This window comes from Corythoichthys intestinalis, chromosome 18 (assembly GCF_030265065.1).
Source record: "Corythoichthys intestinalis isolate RoL2023-P3 chromosome 18, ASM3026506v1, whole genome shotgun sequence".
Classification (NCBI taxonomy): domain Eukaryota; kingdom Metazoa; phylum Chordata; class Actinopteri; order Syngnathiformes; family Syngnathidae; genus Corythoichthys; species Corythoichthys intestinalis.
Window position 1 is genome coordinate 17,448,537 of NC_080412.1, and position 20,860 is coordinate 17,469,396.

Here is a 20,860-nt window from a genome sequence, read left to right on the forward strand (position 1 = left end):
ATATCCGGTCGTATCGGTTTATCGTTCTCAAGCTTATTATCTATGTGAACTAGGGCTGCAGCTATCGAATATTTTAGTAATCGACTGAAAATTCTATCGATTAATCGAGTAATCTGATAAAACAAATATATTTTTAGGTGAAGAGCAATTATAAATATACATGAGAAAACAAGACATTTCATCTAATCTTGAACCATTTTCAGTCAATAGATGTCTTTATTTTCTATGTATATTGTTGAAAACAGCCAACAATTGCATCTCAGATGTAACTAGAATTTTAAAAAAAGACTAATTCACTGCTTTCACTCAAAAAACTTTGAGCTTTTATTAAAAAAAATATATATATATCTTACCTAAAAATGCTGTTACGCTTGATAACACACATCACTTAAAAGTTAGGATTTTTTTCCCACGTGTTTCAATTGAATTTCTTTTTGTGTCAAGCCAGATTTAAGTTCTAGTTAAGTTTTAAGTTAGTCTAAACTGTAAGTCCTGATAGGATTTTGAGTTTTTGCAGTGTTCAAAATAAATGTATGATACAGGCTGTATTGGAGCACATTAAGGACCAGTGCTACTTGGTGTTTTATCCAGCAATGACGACTGAGCTAAAATTGATAGTTAGCATGATTAAGTTTTTATTTTACACCCTCATCACTCCACAATGCTATGTTGAAGCCTGTATGTAAGACACGTTAGCCACGCATCGACAGTGGTCATAATTAATTGAAACCTAGCACTCCGCAGGGCTAACGTGACGTGAGCTAGTAGCGACAGTAACGTTAATCTTATTTATTAGCGCTTAGCGCTTTTTATTAGCGCTTAGCGCTCTTTATTAGCGCTTAATGCTCTTTATTAGCGCTTAGTGCTCTACTGCTTTAAGATGGCGGCTGTTTACTAACGCTGCCCAGACGCGGCCGAGTCTGTCATTTTGGATCTAGTTCAACATACATGTGATCTCTATGAGACGCATCAGACGCTACTTTTTACCAACGTAGCATCGTGCGGGCTAGTATTTAGCAACGTCGGCGTCGTTTGTGGCGGCTGTCGGCTGCAGTAAGTTTTTTTTTTTTTCCCCCCTTCTTCCTCTCCGCACGTGACAGCGCGTTGTCCCCGCATTAAAAGTAGTCCGAGCAAAACGTGATGCTTAGAGCTGTCAAAATAAACGATTACTCGAGGTGAATAAAATTACTCGGATCAGTTTTTAAACTCGAGTTACTCGAGTTGCTCGAGTACTCGTTTCAGCTCTAATGTGAACTTTTATTTTATACTTTTTATCACATAACCACATTAAGCCAGAGAAATACAAAACAAAAAAAAAATCATTGAATTCCGGGGAGAGAAAAAAATAGAAATGTAGAATGTAGAAAAAAAAAAGTACAGAAATGAAGCATCATTCGTCCAACAATCATGCGTGCCCTCTAGTGGAGAAAACATATATCATATTCTGAAATTGAATGGATCATAGCTCCGGTTTTCCTTGATTGATCAGTGCTAAATAAAAATTGGAAGAGAGGTTAAAATCCGCATTTTCGAGTCATGTTGATCGTAGCGCTCTATGTCAAATACTTAATTTTTTACGCCACTTGACTGAACAGGCCGGCGTGATCAGCAAGCTCAAGTCTGACTGGTATAATGGAGTCAAGTGATTATTGTTGCGATGTCTCATTGGTGAAACTGGTAGAGCCACTGTTGGCATCTGGCAAAAAAAAAGTTAAATCTAACATGTAGAATAAAAAGGAAAAATGTAACGACTTGTGTAGCCCAATGAAGCGGAGTAAGTATTGTGTTTCATTCATTCATTCATTCATTCATTCATTTCACAAATCAACTCAAGTATAAGTAAAAAGTATGACTGAGTAAAACTACTCATAGAAGTGCATTTATCTCAAAAAGTTACTCAAGTAAATGTAACGGACTAAATGTAATGCATTACTACGCATCCCTGGGAGCTTTACACAGTACTTTCTTCAATCGTCTTCTTCTGTGTTTGATTATCTGTGCTTGCATATTAATGAAACTGACAAACAAAATATTGACAAAACACAAACAGCACTGCTTACAACCATACAAATATATGCTGTTTTATTGAATAATATTCCAGAATAGCACATCTCCTTTCAGTTCAGTGAGGAGTTGTAGAAATATACACAGGTTTGATGAAACATCAGGTTAGAGGGTACATCGAGGGCGTTTAACCGTAGATACCAAGAGAGAGCCATCCCAATGAGTCAAACCGTAGAGAAACTTGCAAGAAAAAAGAAACATTTGTCATTCTAGACACTTAGTACTGTAATTATTATTGCAGACAAAAGATTGCCATAGAAAATCCATCATGGCTAGATCCCCTCGTTTTCACATTCTTGAATTTAAACAGATAAAATGTTCCCATAGTGCTGGTTTTCATTCATGTGGAACATTTTCTTAAATTTTATGTGTATATATATATATTTTAAAAAGACAGTATTTCTTTTACTATATTTAGCTCTTTTGGAGTCCATCCTGTGTCTAAGTCCGTGGGTGCTAGCAGAGCCAAACCTTCTCTCTTTGGCCAGTCAATGCCAATGCCCATGTTTTGTTATGGCTTTTTATCAGTTTGCTTGTTCCTCAGAAAATGAGTTTTTTTTTTTTGGAAGACAGTAAGATTGGCGTGAGGTGGAGAGACCCAGAGTCCAGAAGAGTAGGGAGTGAGAGAATAAGCTAGGGTAGTTTAGGCAAACTTTTTGGAAGACGTGCGTGACCAGAACTCTGAGCCCACAAAGGTCATCGTTGGTTTTGACAAGACACGTGAGCTCTGGTCATTTTTCTTCTCTCTGTTTTCCCTTGAGTACATCTTTCACAAACATAACTTAGTCACACGGTAGGATTCAGCAGAGATGAAGGTTACACAAAGGGATGCACATTTGTAAAGATGCTTCATTGCAAACTGGAGACAAAAACTGACCAAACAAAGATTGGACTTGAAAAGGAAGACTTGTTAGAAGACTTTGCATCGAAAAATACATTTTAAACAAATCAATAACAAGGAACATTTATTAAGCGCGTAATGAACATAATATCAAAAAAGGACTTGGCGTAGTACACTGCTCATATAGTACAGTACACTAAATGTATAAATGAAATAGCATACGTTTACACGGTAATGATAGAACTCTGATAAAGTCACATTTTATATCCAAGCACACTGCTACATAGCTTTAAAAAACATCTAGAATTTCTCCATTTGTTGTCAAAACACACAAGTCAAAGTTAAAATAAGCTCAACTGCAAGTGCTGATAAAGATGGTTTATTTCAAGATATGAAGCCTGTGAAAATGAAGGGTATTTTTTTTTTCTATCGTTGGTTATAATCCCTGCTCATACTTTAGTATCTTTTTCCACTGGAGAGAATAGAATTAGGGACTGTTACATATATTTGCATAAATTTGGAAGACAAAATGGAGAAAACATCTTAGTGGAATGTAAATCAATTAAAAATGAATCAACCTTCTTAGAATGATAATTTTCTGAGTTACAGGATGAATTCACTTTAAACTTCAGTGTTCCTGAAATTGTGAGTTTGCATTTAATTTATAGACATAGTTTACTAATCAACATACTGACAGCCTAACACAATTAAGAACAAGAAAATAACCTGTACGGTATGTTTCCATTGACAAACTTCAGTTGGGTGTAACGTAGAACTGCATTTTGAGTACTGTATTGAAAATATATGCTCATAAACTTCATAATTATATTGACGGGTCACCTCCGTAGGACACTGCGCCACGCCTTCAAGTAGGAAGTCTCCCCACACCAAGCATCAAGAGGAGTTATTCTCAAACACACACACGCAGCGATCTAACGCCGGATTTAGGTTGAAAAAATACGAAAGCTGTACCGCATACAAACAGGAAAGATTGTCTCAGAAGTGATTTGTTCGAGGATTCATTGTAATTATTATATTTTTCGTAACATGCATGCAATTTGAAACGTTGTGAAAAAAATCAATGAGAGACATTAGCCGCTACGGCATTGGTGTCATAGTTTGCAACATTTCCGTAAAATAAATGCAAATTGCACAGCTTTTTTGGTTTCAACCAAGAATTGAGACTGTTTTACGTCCATATCTATAAAGAATTCAGGGATTAAAGCATTTAGTCATAAGAATTTTCAACGGAAAAAGCTCTTTGTTTTCATAAGGCGGCCGCTACATTTGCTTACTGACTAGCATCATAGTTTGCAATATTTACGTAAAATAAATGCTAACTGCACGTTTTTTTTTGCTTTTAACTAAGAATAGAGACTGTCTTACGTACATACCTATTAAGAATTCAGGGATTTAAGCATTTATTCACAAGAATTTTCAACAGAAAAAGCTCTTTGTCTGTGATTTCACTCGGTCAGCTTTGACGGCCACACCAACAATGCTGGCCCCCTATTATTCGGCCCTGTGCTCTGTGTCTCGTCAATATATTATGAAGTCTATGATATGCTTTATTTTTTTCCTTTTTCAAATTAGCAATTCGTGCAGATACTGCATTTCTGTTGGTTTTGTACTAGCGACAACGCAATAAACACCAGCAAAACAGGAATACTTGTATGTTTTGGAGAACGATGGAGAGAGAGCTGCGGTTTGCAATTGAAATTGTAGTGGATCACATACTGTATGGGGGTGAAAAAAATCTTCTGTCAGAAAAGTCAGAAGACGTTAGTGAAAAATGAAGTTATGATTTGTATTTTCCACAACTTACTTATTCCTTAGCGCTACTTTAACTTTTTAATATTCTTTATTGTTGGTAAGCCTCGCGAATGGTTCGTGGGTTGTCATCCTTTGGGATGGTAAGTTAATGCTTAATGTTTCAAGCGATATCCAGGGCTTGCATAGTCAATTACTCTACAAGGGATCGAAGTTGCGGGGGTGGTTTGTTTGAAGCATCTAGCCTCAACTTATATATTCCAAAAGAGAGATAGTCTGCTAATACTGTTTTTGGGAAACTGTTAGTCAGGAATATGTTTTTAATTGGTCTGCAGAAAAATAAATAGACAAAATAACCAACAATAGGAAAAAACTGTTTTCCACACACCTGGCCTCTGAGTTCTTCTTGAACAAATGGATTTTGCTGTCTCTGCCAGACCTTCAAGTTTTTTTTTTTTTTGCAACTATCACAAGTCTCTTGTTTGTGTTTCATTGAGTCTATCGATCATTGTTTCCCATGCCCTTTGTTCTCTTTTTCCACTTTCTTGTCTTACCAAACTCTTTATCAACAGTGTACAGATATACTTTCCAAACCTCTTCCCCTCCAGAGGCAATACTCATAACCACTGTTTGAACATTACTTAAACTGTTCCACATACGTACAACTTACTCTTTCCTTTTTTCATCGAAACAAAACCATACCTTAGTTCACATTCAATAGCAGTCGTTATTTAGTTTCACATTCTTTTTCCTCCTGTCTACGTGTTATGTTGCTGTCTTGACAACTTGCAGAGGCATTCTTCTGCATTATGAGCAATAAGTACTTCATAAAGAGGATAGGACTTTGAATGTCTTAGGTTTATGAATATTGAAATCATAAAATATGCCATTTTTGTCTGTGTGATAGCTAAATAAATCGATTCATAATTAATATTACATTGTGGACTGCTCCTAGTGGTCTTGATTTGATACTATATATTACTTAGACTTATTGTTAAATAGGGATGAGCAGGCATCATTGGCCTTTCCCATTTTCGTTAACATATGAAAATAATCATACATTTGGGGACAGAATTTCTCCTTAAAGGGATCCACGGATAGAAAGACTTGTAGTTCTTAAAAGATAAACGTTTTTATGACTTAAAATAATTTGATATTGAAACCCCTCTTGATGTTTTCGTTTTTATACAATTTGTAAAATAAACTAGTAGATCGCCATTGTGGTTGACATTGCAGGGCGGTGACGTCACATGGTTACGCTGGTGGGCTTCAAGAATATGACTCCAGTGACATAAACATGTCATTTGTTCAACGCTTTCAATTTGAACCCGAGAGAAACATTAATAACCATGACAGTACTGTCGATATTTCACAAAACGAGCAGCAAAAGCAAAATGAACAGGAAAGATGGGATGACACAAAACGAGAGTAGAAAAAAAAAAACGGTGCTCTGCCAAAATGTGCTACACCGGCGAATTGTCTACAAGAGGCGAATTTGACACCCAAAGTACCATGTGCTTTCAGCTTGTTTTGTATAGATGTATACAGACAAAACATACTAAAGATGCCTTAAGAAAATACTTAAAAGTAGTAATGTTAAATGAAGGTGGTTGAAATATGCTATGTGAATAATGTGGTCAACAGATCAACAATCTGCTTTAAAGCTACCACAAGAAAACAATGCTTAAAAGTATGAGAGAGAAACACATGCAAAAAGTATTTTGAGGCAATGAAAAGGTAATAAAAGACTCAATAAAACAAATATAGTAAGTACTCGCTGCTGTTAACCGATGAGTGCATGCGTTGGACGTCTTGCCGCATAGAAGGAATTCCAGTAACCCGGTAGTATTCGTCGAGTGACAATCTATGTCATCATCCCGAGCGTCCATTGCGCGCTTAAACCATGGCGCCCTCCGTAGTTCAAAACATGAACTGAATATAATAGATTTTTAAATCAATGGCAATATTTTATGTGTTTCTAATAACATATTTTAATAAAAGAGAACAATTGTGGCTTATTACAGCCTACAAGTCTTTAAATTTTAGGTTCCCTTTAAATTTCACAGAATACTTTGGACTTCATGAAAACTTGTAATGCCACACGTGCTCGTTGTCGTACTTTCAAAATCATTTCTACATGCCTTATACATCCCTGCCAAGCATCTTGCATAACTTGCTGAAGACATTCCTTAGCAGGATTCCTCAAGAATCTACATTGGCTTTCCATCCATTACATTTTAGAGGCTTCTCGTTCCCCCCCACATTCTGTTTTCATACGATCACAGTACTGTATATGCCCTTATCGCAACAAAATCAGGTAGGTTATTATACAAAACATTCCTAACCCCTTTCACAGTCCAGTCTCCCGACATTTTAAACATATTATGTAACATTTAGATAATTATCGGTCCGATAATAGGAATTACGACGTCGTCACAATAAATCCAATAACATTATTAATAGGCCTGATAATATATAATACTTTTGGCACGGTGTCGGTGGATTGGGATGTGTGCGTTTGAGTCGTTTCATGGACCAAGACCACAAAGGTCTTCTCACGTCTTGCACAGAATGTTTTATCTGCTGACAAAGTACAATACTTGTTGGGTGTATGTTTGTTTTAGTTTAGTGCTCATTGTTCAGGGGAACACATCGTCAATGATATTGACTAATTGATTGTGATTGACTCAAATTTTATTTATTTGAAAAATAAATATTGGCACTTTATTTGAAGTCAAAACTGTTCTTGTCTTTGTTTTGTTCATTATAATAATGTTCATGTCATCATGAAAATTCTAGTTAGGTCAAAGGCAAGTCTATGCTGAATCCACCACTAGTATTTTTGTCCTACACGTGTTCAAAAATCCATGTGAATATACATATAAAAATTATATATATATTATCGGTTATCATATCGGTATCGGCCTTGAGGAGCAGGAAGTTATCGATATTGGTATCGGTTTCAAAACATGGATATCGTGCACCCCTAGTAGCATTGTCTGTTACCATAGAAAGTGACAAAAATTTATTGCCATTATTTACCAAAAGCTAGTTGAGTAGTGCAAATCAACCTAAAAAAAATGCAAACACAGAGGCCGCGCAAATATTATGTGTGTGTGTATGTATATATATATATATATATATATATAATTATATATATATGTATATATATATGGGGGGGTTGTATTGTCATCTCTCTCCATGGTTGTGTCTGTTTGCTGGTCGTATCCGAGCACATTACAGATTGACACATGGCCATTGCATATTGTTTTAAAAATTGTCTAGATTTTTTGGAGTGTCAAATATAAAATCTGAAAATAAAAGATACTAATGAATCACCTTTTGTGTGATTCACTCGTGAACAGGTCACAAATTGTTACTATTCCTCCAAAGACCGCATTGTGTTCTCTCTGAATGACACGGTTAAGGTTATCTGCAGTATTGCTTTCCCCTGCACAGACACGCATCCACACGCATAAAGTGTATACACAGAGTCAAAGACATACACGCGAGGGTTACGGCACAGTCACACCAAGACATCCACTCCAAAGGCTACATTTTTTTGAGGGTGATTCTTCCAAGGTGATTTGATAAAGTGAGCGGGTGGATAAGCTGCCAGACATCGTCAGAATAACAAGTGCTCCTGCTCAGAGGCTCCTCCGGCTTTGATGTTTGCCTTCAAACCCAGCTTTATGCTGACAGCAGATGCTGAGTGAAGTATACACCTCCGCTCTTTTTCAGATGACTAGGTTCTGATCCACACTGGATTGAAAATATGACCCAGTTGTTCATGTGTAGCTTTTGAGCTAGCTCTCTAATGATAAGTGATCACCTGATAGGTAGATAGGCTGGAGAGAGAATGTCACATATTCTCCGGTAGTGTTTAACTCACTTCTTTGTTTTGGAACGTGTGCCCCCGTCTCTTGGCAGAGGGAGAGGCCTTGTGGATAAATCAATTTTATGAATTAATTTGAAGGTTTTTTTTTGTTTTGTTGTTGTTGTTTTTTTTTGCCAATAAGGAAATCTAGCAACAGGTTATTAGATTGACTTTTCCTTGAGAAAGAGTTTCTTTAGGGGGCTGACAGCACAAATAAGGTGGAAGAAAAAAAAAATTAAGCCAAAAGTTTAGCACCTTACTTACATTAATTTTATTAAACAGGTATCATGATGCAAAAGTGATTTCCACATATCTCTATTATAATTGAAAGGTAAAATGTTAATAGAAACAAAATTAAAATAAATAAAAAACAAAATACACTACTCAATAACATTCTAAAGCAGGGGTCCCCAAACTTTTTCCTGTGAGGGCCACATAACTTTTCCCTTCTCTGATGAGGGACCGGGGTCAGTTTGTAACAGAAAAAGTGTGACCCTTTATGGATTCTTCACGTAACAAAATTAAATAAAATGAAAATAATAATATAATATAGTATAATGATAATAAATACTAATAACACTATTAATTAAATAGATAATAATCAAATAACCCTCTCTGAGTTCTTCACAGAAAAAGGCCAGGAAATAAATAACATTATTGAGAAAAAATAAATACATAAAAATGATCTCTGGTATTGTTCAGGGGGCCGGACCAAATGTGAAGGCGGGCCGCGGGCCGTAGTTTGGGGACCCCTGTTCTAAAGTTTATTAGAATTGCTTTTTATTATCTTTGTTATTATTGTCTCCTTAAAAAAAGTGTGTGGGAGGAAAAAAACCTGGATCACATTTTGGGTGAAACTATTGGAGATTTTATTTTTAGGCCATATCGCCCAACCCAAGATGGAGATATATATATACTGGTACTTAGCCCCTATTGATAAACCCATAATTTTAAAACATCGATATGACTCCAGTTCAAGATCTCATTAGTAATATTTAGACAATTAGTAGAAAATTCTATTTATTATTTAGAATGGGAAGTTGTGGACTTGCATAGTGTGGCACATTGAATCAATCTAGAGTTTTTTAAAATAATGAATACGAAATATTGGCGACTAATGGGTAGCTGAAGGCATCGACTTGCATGTACCCTGTCATCACTTTCTCACAGATCCTCATCTTGCACTGACCCGATTTGACCCCGGATTTGAGTTGACATCTTGACTCCGTGAGCTGTTTCATCTCTCGTTGAGCTTTAGTTGACCTTGATAATTAGCCGAGCTTTTCGGCAGATGGCCTGGGGAAAGTCGGCAGGGCGACACAGTCACCAACTTTTGAGAGGACTCATTGGTGAAAATTATTTCGTCGAGACTGTGCTGTAAACTTGATGAATGGAGAATATTGCAATTGCAAAAATATTGCACAACAATGGGAAAAAAAACAAAGCTGTCAGCGTGACAATGACGGTGGATCAGGAAATTCAGTATGCGCTGAGTAGGAGACAAACATTGGACTGGGAGATGAAAGTTATTGCAGCCAGGGTCCAGCTCTGTATTCTGTGGTGATAAGTACTAGACTGTCGGGGGGTGACTCCTCTCGCATACTGCTGTCTGCTGATGGACTGCTCACCCTTCATCCCTCAGCATCATGCACCGTGAGGGCCATTCACCCAGCCAACCTCCGCGCATGATGGGTGACTGTGTTCCAAGTGTCACTGTTAGCCTCTGACCCACCCTCAGTCTCCTGTGCTATGAGGCATCAGCCTTGGGTGCTTCTTTCCGTCCATTTTTTAAGGATGGTGAATCTGATGTTTTGGTAGTCTTCCGCGGGGGACTCACAGGCTCACTTGTAAGCTCATGTAACGATGGCTCCTTATACATTGCAACTGCGCAAAAAAGAAATAATATTGTAATTACTGACAAATAACTACACTAATGTATGATATTGTTATTCTACTCATTCTTTTAAATTAGGGGTGGGACTTTAAAACATTAATTCCCATAAAATCACAAAAGATTTTAGCGAGTTGAAAAAATTTGCGTAACGCATGATTAAATTGCATTTCCAACACGGAACTTTTACTAATGCACAATTGTCTCGTACGCTGACTAAACTGACACACGCATTAGCTAAGATCAGGGCTACCGAAATATAGAAATGTGATTAAATAAGCCAATTTTATACCGTTTATATACAGTGGTACCGGTACATACGAAGTTACTTCGTCCCAGGACCTTGTCTGTAAGTCGAAATGGTCGTATTTCGAGCAGGATTTTCCCATACGAATACATTACCGTATTGGCCCGAATATAAGACGGCCCTGATTATAAGATGAACCCCTCTTTTTCAAGACTCAAGTTTGAAAAAAGACTTTTTGAACACCAAATTAAATTTTTATACAGAAATAATTCGGTACATCCGAAACAAATACAACTAACTGGAGAAGAGAGGACGTGCTTGCCGGGTAATCTGCCATCTATGTGAAACACTTTCAAACAATATATTTGAGAGAAAAAGCATGGTATTTTGCCTCATTCAAATCTTAATATCTGAACATTTAAATATGTAAACTAAAGTGCAATCACATTCGTAAATGAATGGGTTCTGGTTTTTGAAATGTAAATAAACCAATCTATTGTGATAAAACAACAAAATTTCAATAACTGCATTAACCATCAAAGTGAAGTCTAACTGTAGTCTTGAAACAAATCTGAATAAGGAAAAACATTGCAATAAAATAATGCAAACTGGTTAAACTTGAGAGTAGCTGAGATCTGTCATGACAGAACATCGCTTCAACAATATCTGGCGCCATCAAGCGTCATGAATGAGTATAATGTCTAGACCCCGAATATGAGACGACCCCCACTTTTTCAGTCTTATTTCAATGCAAAAAACACTGTCTTATTCGGGCCAATACGGTATGTTTCCATTAATTTGTTCCACAGCCAAAAAACCTACACTAAATCCTTAATAAATACTGCTGTTACTATTGCAAAGAGCAATTACAAAGAGCAAAACAAATACATTATGAATAAAATCAGAATAACAATAATATAATAATAGCAATAATAATAATAATACCTGTAATAATGTAACGAATCGGATTCTAACGTGGCAGACTTTTTTTGCGCTGTACCTGAACACATTGCAGGGCTGACGTGAAAGTGAGCAAGGGAGCGTTTTTTTACTTTCTTTTTCGATCCTGGCATCAACAGCAGTGGACACTTGGCGAGTTGATGGAATAAATGATTAGAAACCTGACGAAACTGGCGATTTCTTTGGCGATGTTACCACAATAAGAATTGTCACCTTAACTTATAAAGACTGGGGAACGGAGGAGGACCGCCGGCCGAGATCGAAATTCTACGGCCCTGTTGCCGACCCAGTTCATGGATGCACACACCTAGCTCATATTTTGCTATCACTCACATCTTCATATCAACGGCAAGCGTCACTTTTTTTTTTTCTCCACTTGCACTAACCTTTTTGTATCCAGTGTTGATTTCTCTCATAAGAAAATCAGCTGTGCGTCTGTCTTCCGGCAAAACAAAGAAACTGCAGCGCTGTCAAAAATCGTCGTATTTATATGTCGTCGGATGTAGAAAACAAATGGCGAGTCAAATTTTACGTCGGATGTCGAAAAGATCATGTGTCGAAGCGATCGTATGTCGAGGTACCACTTTGTGTGTGTGTGTGTGTGTGTGTATATGTATTAGTGCTGCAACGATTAATCGATTAACTTGAGTATTCGATTAGAAAAAAAAATATTCAAATTAAATTTTGTTGCTTCGAGTATTCGTTTAATTAAAGTGGCGTTGTAATGGTTTATTTTGAAAGTGTTTGCATTTAGTTTTCTTGATTACGGTGGCTACACTGCCTTCTGGTCTGCCTCTTTTCACATGGCTGAATCCAACTGCTCCCTGTTAAGACCGACATAAGGTAAGTTTTTGTTTGAGTTTTTTAATGCCTTCGTAATTTGGTTTCTAAGTATATTTAGCTGTTTTTTGTGGCAATATGTGCTTGAAAGATTTTTTTTAGAGCACTCTAAAAAAAAGTTAGCATTTTATAGCATTTAAGCTAGCGGACTTTGTTATGCAAGTTAGACAATTGTTCTTTTGTTGTACTTAGATTACATTAATCTATTTTGCTGCTTCGAGTATTCGTTTAAGTAGATGTGTTGTGATGGTCTGTTTTGAAAGTGTTTGCATTTAGTTTGATTGATTTGAGTGGATACACTGCCCTTTAATGGAAACAGTGAATCTGACATAACTCATTTAACATGGTTGAATACAGCTGCTCCCTGTTAAGACCAACATAAGCTAAGTTTTTGTTTGAACTAATGTTTTTTAATGCATTCATAATTTAGTTTATTGGTATATTTAGCCGTTTTCTGTGGGAATATGTTTCTGAACCATTTGTTAAGAGCATTGTTAAAAAAAAAAAAAACATTAGCATTTTATAGCATTTAAGCTAGCGGACCTTTTTCTATGTAAGTTGGCCACCTGTTCTTTTGTTGTACATGGATTCTCATTTAAAAAATATATATACCGTTTGAGGTTTAGCTCAGGTATTTTAATTTTTCATGTTCCTTATCCGATTACTCGATTATTCGAACTAAATAGTCCATCGATTAATCGACTACTAAAATATTCGATAGCTGCAGCCCTAATATGTATATATATATATATATATATATATATATATGTATGTATATGTGAGTGTGTGGGCCAGTCTTTGCATAATTCATTCACATTATATATACTGAGATTTATTTTAGGCCTCTCAAATATTTTTTCTACTTCTTCTACCAAAAGAAGAGGTGCAATTTGATATTTCTTTTACTTCTTTTGACGATATAAATGTTGGCCTGTTCCTAAAAAAGACCTAAATGGCAGTTAACTTCAGATCAAAAATTTTTTTTTACCCCAGATAATTGTTTTTTTAGTGTTTTGAATAGAAATGCAATTAATTGCTTTTTCCAGTATACTGTTTGAGTCATCCACTAAAACTCTTCCATTTAAAAAAAAAAAAAAAAAAGTGCTTTTTGGGCGAAACATTGCTATGCGTCTTATCAAGATTAATTAATTGCAAAAACTATAATTAATTAGATTATTAAAATCAAGTCACACCCCTTATTTAAATATAAGTAAGGATGGGCATCACGATTGGACGTCTATCATTGTGAATGGCTTTGAAACAGCTAAATTTACAAATTAAAATAAGTCTTAGGTATGCAGTGTCAATGTCAAACTATTAATGCTACATTGCCCTCATTCAATTCATCATCTGATCAATGATTATAACTGCAGTTGATCATAACTTAAATCAAATCCCAGCTTTAATTAACTGCCTTAGCATCTATAGTTGAAAACTGACCCTCAATAACTTTAGGCAGGAAGTGCGCAGCTCCTTTGTTCTTCTTTACCCGGTTACCCTTCATGACATGACCATCACGGTTGATGCCGATATACCAAGAGCGACCAGATTGGGTCTGCCGATAGAGCATGGAGGAGTATGTGACGTAGTAGTTCTCAAACACACTCTCCTTGAACTTACACTCCGGAGTGAAGTGATCCTAGAAATAAACATGAAAAGAGAGCGGGGCAGAGGTACAAATTAGCAACTTTTGCAAGGGAGGCAAAATTGAATGTGCAATTGTCATGAGAGCATAGAAATATCACGTGAGTCTTTGAACATGTAAAAAGAATGCATTTTTGAAAGCATGGACATCCTTATCCTTGGGGTATAAAACCATGAACATTCACACCATAAAATAAATGAGAAAACAACATTAACATCTCTAGTATTTGTTACACATTCAGGAGGGAAAAGATGAAAAGCACCAATGTACTCCAAGACTGGACACAATGTTTCATCCAAATCAGGAATTTCACCCGTTTATTAATTTAAAAAGTTATTTGTGTCAACACTTTAGGGTTTTGTATCATTAACCCTTGATAGGGCACTCACCGGTTGCCGACATCCAATACATTTTGACTGGAAGGGGCGAATATAAGACTGTTCACTAAAACATGATTATTAAACGGCAGGCAGTGATTTAAATACTATGAAATTAAAAATAATAATAATAAAAAAAATAGCTCTAGTATCTTAATTGAGATTCATTACCTAGTGTTAATTGATTTTATATGTGTTGTTTTTGTTTTTATGAACATTTTATTAATTTGTTATTATATTTATTAATAATAAGTATTGTAGAAAGTTGAAATAAATGATTATTAATACAAAATGTTTTTGTAATCAAACTTGTGCTATATCAAATGTTAATAATGAAGCCTACGTGACCTAGAATGTTATGTCCACTTATGTGGACGCCAGATCTTTATGATGTTAACAATTTTTATTTTTATTTAAATGACACAACAGTCACTTGCCCTCTAAAGGGTTAACAGCGGTGTTGTAAGGTCTTAAGTACCGGGTGAATGATTACATTATCAAAATAGAACATTCTGACCGTGGCTAATTATGTTGTCCTTACATTGCGGCAGTATCGTTTCCTTGGTATTTCTTGCATGTGTACTGGTGTGCACTTTACATAAGGACAACAGAACCCTGTATAGTGTCGCCCGGTGAGATTAAGGAATCCTGACAGATATACATCTTCCTTTGTCTCTATCAGTCTTGTCAGAGTCCTTCTCCTGTCAGACAGCAAAACCAATCTGGTGAATTGATGAATCGCGATCAGCATTTCAGAAATGGCTGAGTGGTGGCTTTCTCTGAGACTTTGAGAAGGACAAGAAGTAGAGGACCACCACTGGGTAGAAACAGACTTTAATGAAGAGCCAACAAGACAAGACATACAAGACCTCCAGTTTCACACTTATCATCACCTTACTCCTTCTCTGGGAGGCATCATCCTTTAGCTGACAAAGCAATTCAGGACTTTGTGACCTTTCTCTGTCCAGTCCGCTGCTCTAAGAGTTTATGCCCATTTAACACCTTCTCTCTGACTAGAACAAAACGAGCCCTTGCTCCTAATGCAACAAACTTACCCGCCACTACTATGAACACCACAGCATAGATCTATTTTAAGATCCTCTGACAGGTTTGATATCCTTTGCTTTGGCTAACACAAAGAGGATAGGATCGATAGGTGATGTGCCTCATTCATTATTAATCAGATCAGAGAGCAGGGGGCAGGAGGTGTCCGAGACAAACCAGGGGAAGGTAAAAGAGAAACATTACAAAAAAAAAAAAAAAAAAAATTGTCAACAGGAAAACACATAAGGCTCGCTTCTATGTCATTGACAAGGATTGACGTCCAATCATGTGGCTCTCTAGTTTATCACTATTAGACATCCAATCCATTTGAACTGAAAGGGCTGGCAACGCATGAACATTCATTATTTCTCAGCAGCTCTCACAAAGTCTTATGACAAAAAGGGTCTGGAATTAATGTGAAATATATACGAAATACGATATCGTTCCTACAAATGAGGTGGTGTTAGGCATGTGCTGGTATGATATTCTGACGGTATAATAACCTTAACCCAAAATATCATGGTATCACGGTATTGCAATTACAGCTCTAAAATGTGATACTTTGAGATATCTGGGTTTAAATAAAGCTTTTTTTTTATATTGAACAGGATTTTTATTTTTCAAAACATTAGCAAATTGGAACATAACTCGCCTCTAATCCTGAGTTAAAAAAAAAAAAAATCTAAATAAAATAAATGCAGTCCTTCAGGTTAGCCTAACCCCACAGCCACAGCTATTATTATTATATTATTATTATTACCATCAGAACAAAAAATATTTAATTATTTTTAGGGCTGTCAAAATTATCGCGTTAACGGGCGTTAATTAATTTTTTTAAATTAATCACGTTAAAATATTTGACGCAATTAACGCACTAGGCCCGCTCAGACAGACTTAAAGTGCTTGTGACACGAAAAAGCATGTTTATTTCATAATACACGCGGTATTTTATGCTCCTGAATGATATGGACCGCTTGGATGTGTGTGGAAGCGATCGCTATATTTATTTAGTTTTTTGAATCCCGCGCCAGGAAAATGAGTGACTTCCGGCTTCGGTCTCGCATTGAGGAGGAGGGCGCTGTGACGTGTACGGTAGAAGACGTCCTCTTCACGCTACAGTGTACTGTTGTGTATGAGGACGAAGGATTCAGCTGATTTTGCGGATTAATACTTTTATTTTTTGCATCACGGCAGCCAAACGGCTGCAGAAAAATCATTCTGTATGCGGGAGAGGCGTATGCGCCTTTTTGGAGTTTCAAAAGGTTCCCATTCACCGTGGATATTTACTGTGGGACCATTGGACTTACAAGGAAGTGAGTAAACATCTTGTTTTGTATTATGTCAAATACGAATACAGTGATTACAAAGTAAACACTATAAAATTCCTTTAAATAAAGGACTACTTACGTTTGATCATTGATAGGCATGTGAAAAGCTATCCTCACGCTCATTAGCAGTTAGCTGTTACCACGTTAGCTACACAACAATTCCAGCCACCCTCCTCCAGGGAACGAACTGTAAATTGCTCTCTGCCGGGCGGTTTGCCGATCCGCAAAGAAACTCGACAACCGGGTCGTCATGTCAAATAATCCAGGCTAGTTATGTGTGATTTTCCACTTCGAAGACTTTGAAACATCCCTCGGTTCGGGTTAGCATGTCGGCTAGCTGTCACTCCTTCTGGTCTGTTTACATTCTCCGAAGCCGGGGAAGGGAAATGACATATGTCCGATTTAGGTGTCATAAAATATCGTTCGGCAGGTGTGACAGTAAAGGTAAAGTCGACTGTTTTGACCATTATGGAGTAATTTTGCCATGTCGTCTTGAATAAATGGATTTTTATTATTTTATATTCCATTTAGCACAAGTTATTTGTCATGACCATGCCATTTATTTAGCAATTGGGGAAAGTACTTGGGTAAAAAGAATATCCTGTAAAAATATTGAAGTAAAGAGACAGAAACAATGACATTTTGCCGCTCTCTTCGTCGCGTTTTCCTCATTGTGAATAGTTCCCCCTCGACGGGCTGACTGGTCCTTCTCAAGCCATTTATATAGCTATTGGGGAAAATACTTGCATAAAAAGAATATCCTGTAAAAATATTGGGAGTAGAGAGACTGAAACAATGACATTTTGCAGCTCTCTTCGTCTCGTTTTCCTCGTTCTGAACAATTCCCCCTCAATGGGCTGAATAGTAAAACCGATGAGCCTAGTCTACCGCTGACGTCATCCACCTGTTGGGGACGCTAAAGCCCTATAATTGTAGGCGTGGCTAACCGGCAGATTAAAAGACTAATTTCTCGTCATCTGCGCTTTGCTAAATTGTTGTATATGGTCGAATCGTCTCAAAATATGATTCTAATTCACATAATAATGCCATTTAAGACTTTTTTTCTGGTGTCGTATGCTCTTTAAATGTCAGTACAGTGAAAGGCCAACTTGTTAATTGTGTTTTATGGAGTTTTTTCCCCCCTCTGCTGGCGCTTGGGTGTGACTTGCATATGTTATGTGGCGTAATGTCGCCCTCTGCTGGCGATTCAGTGCAGTTGATTATTTGGGTTTCGGCGCGCTTTTCTGACGTGATTATATGTCGACGCGAACTCACACTAATAGACAGTGCTATTCAGACCAGCTAGCGTCCGCATCCAGTATTCAGTGGCAGTTCTCATAGTCCCATCACACTGTTTGTGTCTAATACATGCATCGCTTGTGAGTTATATTCCTCCTTTGTTTATATTCATGAGCATTAGATAGTTATTGATGATGTGTATTTGAATTTGTTCACATATATGGTGAAATGCAGTTACATTGTTAGATGCTTGTGAGCTAATTGGCTAGTGCTACTGCTCAAATGGACACGTGTGTGTACATTTTATGTTATTTTGTGATTTATGCAAGTTATTGACACATTGCCTTGTTATTTTCAGTTTTACAAAAATACAAGAAACGTGCTTTTGTCAAAAAGAGATGACTTCAGTAAAGCCCATGCAACTTTGCCACACCGTCTGATTTCTTTTTGGAACTTATGTTCGCTATCTGTCAATTTGTGTACTCACACACATTGAGGACAGAATAGGGCTACTAGTTTATTTTTTGATTGAAAATTTTACAAATTTTATTAAAACGAAAACATTAAGAGGGGTTTTAATATAAAATTTCTCTAACTTGTACTAACATTTTTCTATTAAGAACTACAAGTCTTTCTATCCATGGATCACTTTAACAGAATGTTAATAATGTTAATGCCATCTTGTTGATTTATTGTTATAATAAACAAATACAGTCCTTATGTACCGTATGTTGAATGTAAATGTCCATCTTGTCTTATCTTTCCATTCCAACAATAATTTACAGAAAAATATGGCATATTTTATGGATGGTTTGAATTGCGATTAATTGCGATTAATTACGATTAATTAATTTTTAAGCTGTAATTAACTCGATTAAAAATTTTAATTGTTTGACAGCCCTAATTTATTTTCCGTATAAAGCAGGTGAGTACGACTCGTATGATTTTTATTATGCACACACTCTTCATAGCACCATTTCTCAAGACAGACAGTTGCCAGAGAGAAAAAAACACGTTTTAACAATGCTAGACATACTAAACATGCTGGAGTTAACTCTCGTAGCTGATGGGAAACATTCATGATAGTGTTACTAAGCTTTAATTATGTATAAATGCGAAATCATATGGAAGGAAGTATTGCCTCCTCGGGAGCCACGCACAGCAAACTTGTTTGCATGTTGGTTAGCCCTCTTCTAAGCTGTGGCCGGCTGTAACTTTTCTGTAGCCGAAGTATTCCCATACCAGCGATTTCGTTCCGGAGTTTCACTTCCTCCAGCCATCGTGGAGCACAGCGGACTCACTGACACTGAGCAACAACCGGTGGGGGAGGGTTGACCCTTATTGCTACAAGCGAGGGATTTCTCCATGCAATTTTGGTACATAAAAAATAGCTAATACCCAACGGTATGACGAAAAGTTTTTGCGGTTCTGAAACGTTGACATTTTCATACCATGCTATACGTACCTTGTACCTTAAAACCGGTAATCGGCATATGTCTGGGTAGTGTGTATGTAGATTTTTTTTCTCTTGACCGAGGAAAAAGGCTATTCGGTTTTAAGAAGATCTGCTACACAATTTTAATTACTTATTTTCTAAAAAGTTGCTTAGGTTATGCATTCAGGTTAAGCCTACTCAATATACACAATGATTTTAGGTAAATCAGAAAGTCGGATTTATAGTTACTCAGGAATAGGAACAAGTTACACAAACTTAATGTATTTAAGTGAGTAGAACAGATTGTAAAACTTTGAATTTACACTACTACGTCTATTTGATTATTTTGAAAATCCAGGTTTAGAGTGTAGTGGTTTGATTTACAGGAGCCAAAAACACATAAGTATTGGATCGGATCCGATCTTGTGACCAAATCCAACACTATCCGATACTTCAAAATTCAGGCAGTATCAGGCGCCAATACTGAGTATAAGACTGAGGCATCACTAGTCATAATCAGGACAGGACCCCTGTCATGAACATGAATGAATGCTTATGACAAAGGGCATTAAAGCGCCTGTGACACCATGAAAAATCTTAAATTGCAATTTTATGTGAATTAAATTCATATTTAAGACGATTCAACTATATACACCAATTTGGCAAAGCGCAGATGACGAGAAATGAGTCTTTCTATCTGCCGTTTAGCTACCCCTGTCATTATAGCACTCTGCCACTGCCATCTGGGTGATGACGTCGGCAGAGTAACGATTTCAGCTGATTTAGAATTCAGCCCAATGGAGGAGGTAGATTCAGAACGACGAAAATGCGACAGAGAGCAGCAAAATTTCATCATTGTTTTTATCTCTCTGCTCCAATATTTTTACAGGATATTCTTTTTTTATTTAGGTATTCTTCCCCAATTTCTAAATAAATTGTATGGTCATGACAAATAAGTCTTGTGCTGAACGGAATATGGAATATTAAAAATGCATTTATTAAGTACGTTAAAAACTGGTCAAAACTGCAGACTTCTTAAACCTCCCAAACGGTATTTTATGCCACCGGAGTTAGTTGGCTCTTGTCATTTCCCTGTGGGTACTCGTAGACAAGGAAAGTGTGTGAGAGCTATGCTACATGCTAATCCAAACCAAGTGCCTCTTCCAAGTCTCTTACACGCATTTCAAAAACGAAAAATCACACAAAACTACCCCGACTCATGTCACACACGGCGGCGGGGTTGATAGCCTTCACCGATCAGCCAGCCCCCGGCAGCGAGCAGGTTTCGGCTTGTCGTTGAAC

General features: G+C 36.8%; 2 protein-coding genes across 3 annotated transcripts in view; one reads left to right on the forward strand and one right to left on the reverse strand.

Moving 5' to 3' along the window:
- The window catches only part of nlgn2b (neuroligin 2b), a 314,058-nt gene that overhangs the window by 2,584 nt on the left and 290,614 nt on the right, over positions 1-20,860 (forward strand). The gene's annotated exons all lie outside the window — the stretch shown is intronic.
- The window catches only part of fgf11b (fibroblast growth factor 11b), a 72,697-nt gene continuing 60,885 nt past the window's right edge, over positions 9,049-20,860 (reverse strand). The window contains exons 4-5 of the mRNA XM_057821150.1: positions 13,931-14,129; positions 9,049-10,436 (exon numbers count right to left, since the gene is read on the reverse strand). Of these exons, the coding sequence (XP_057677133.1) occupies positions 10,300-10,436; positions 13,931-14,129 (336 nt within the window). The 3' untranslated portion in view covers positions 9,049-10,299. The remainder of the gene's footprint in view (positions 10,437-13,930; positions 14,130-20,860) is intronic.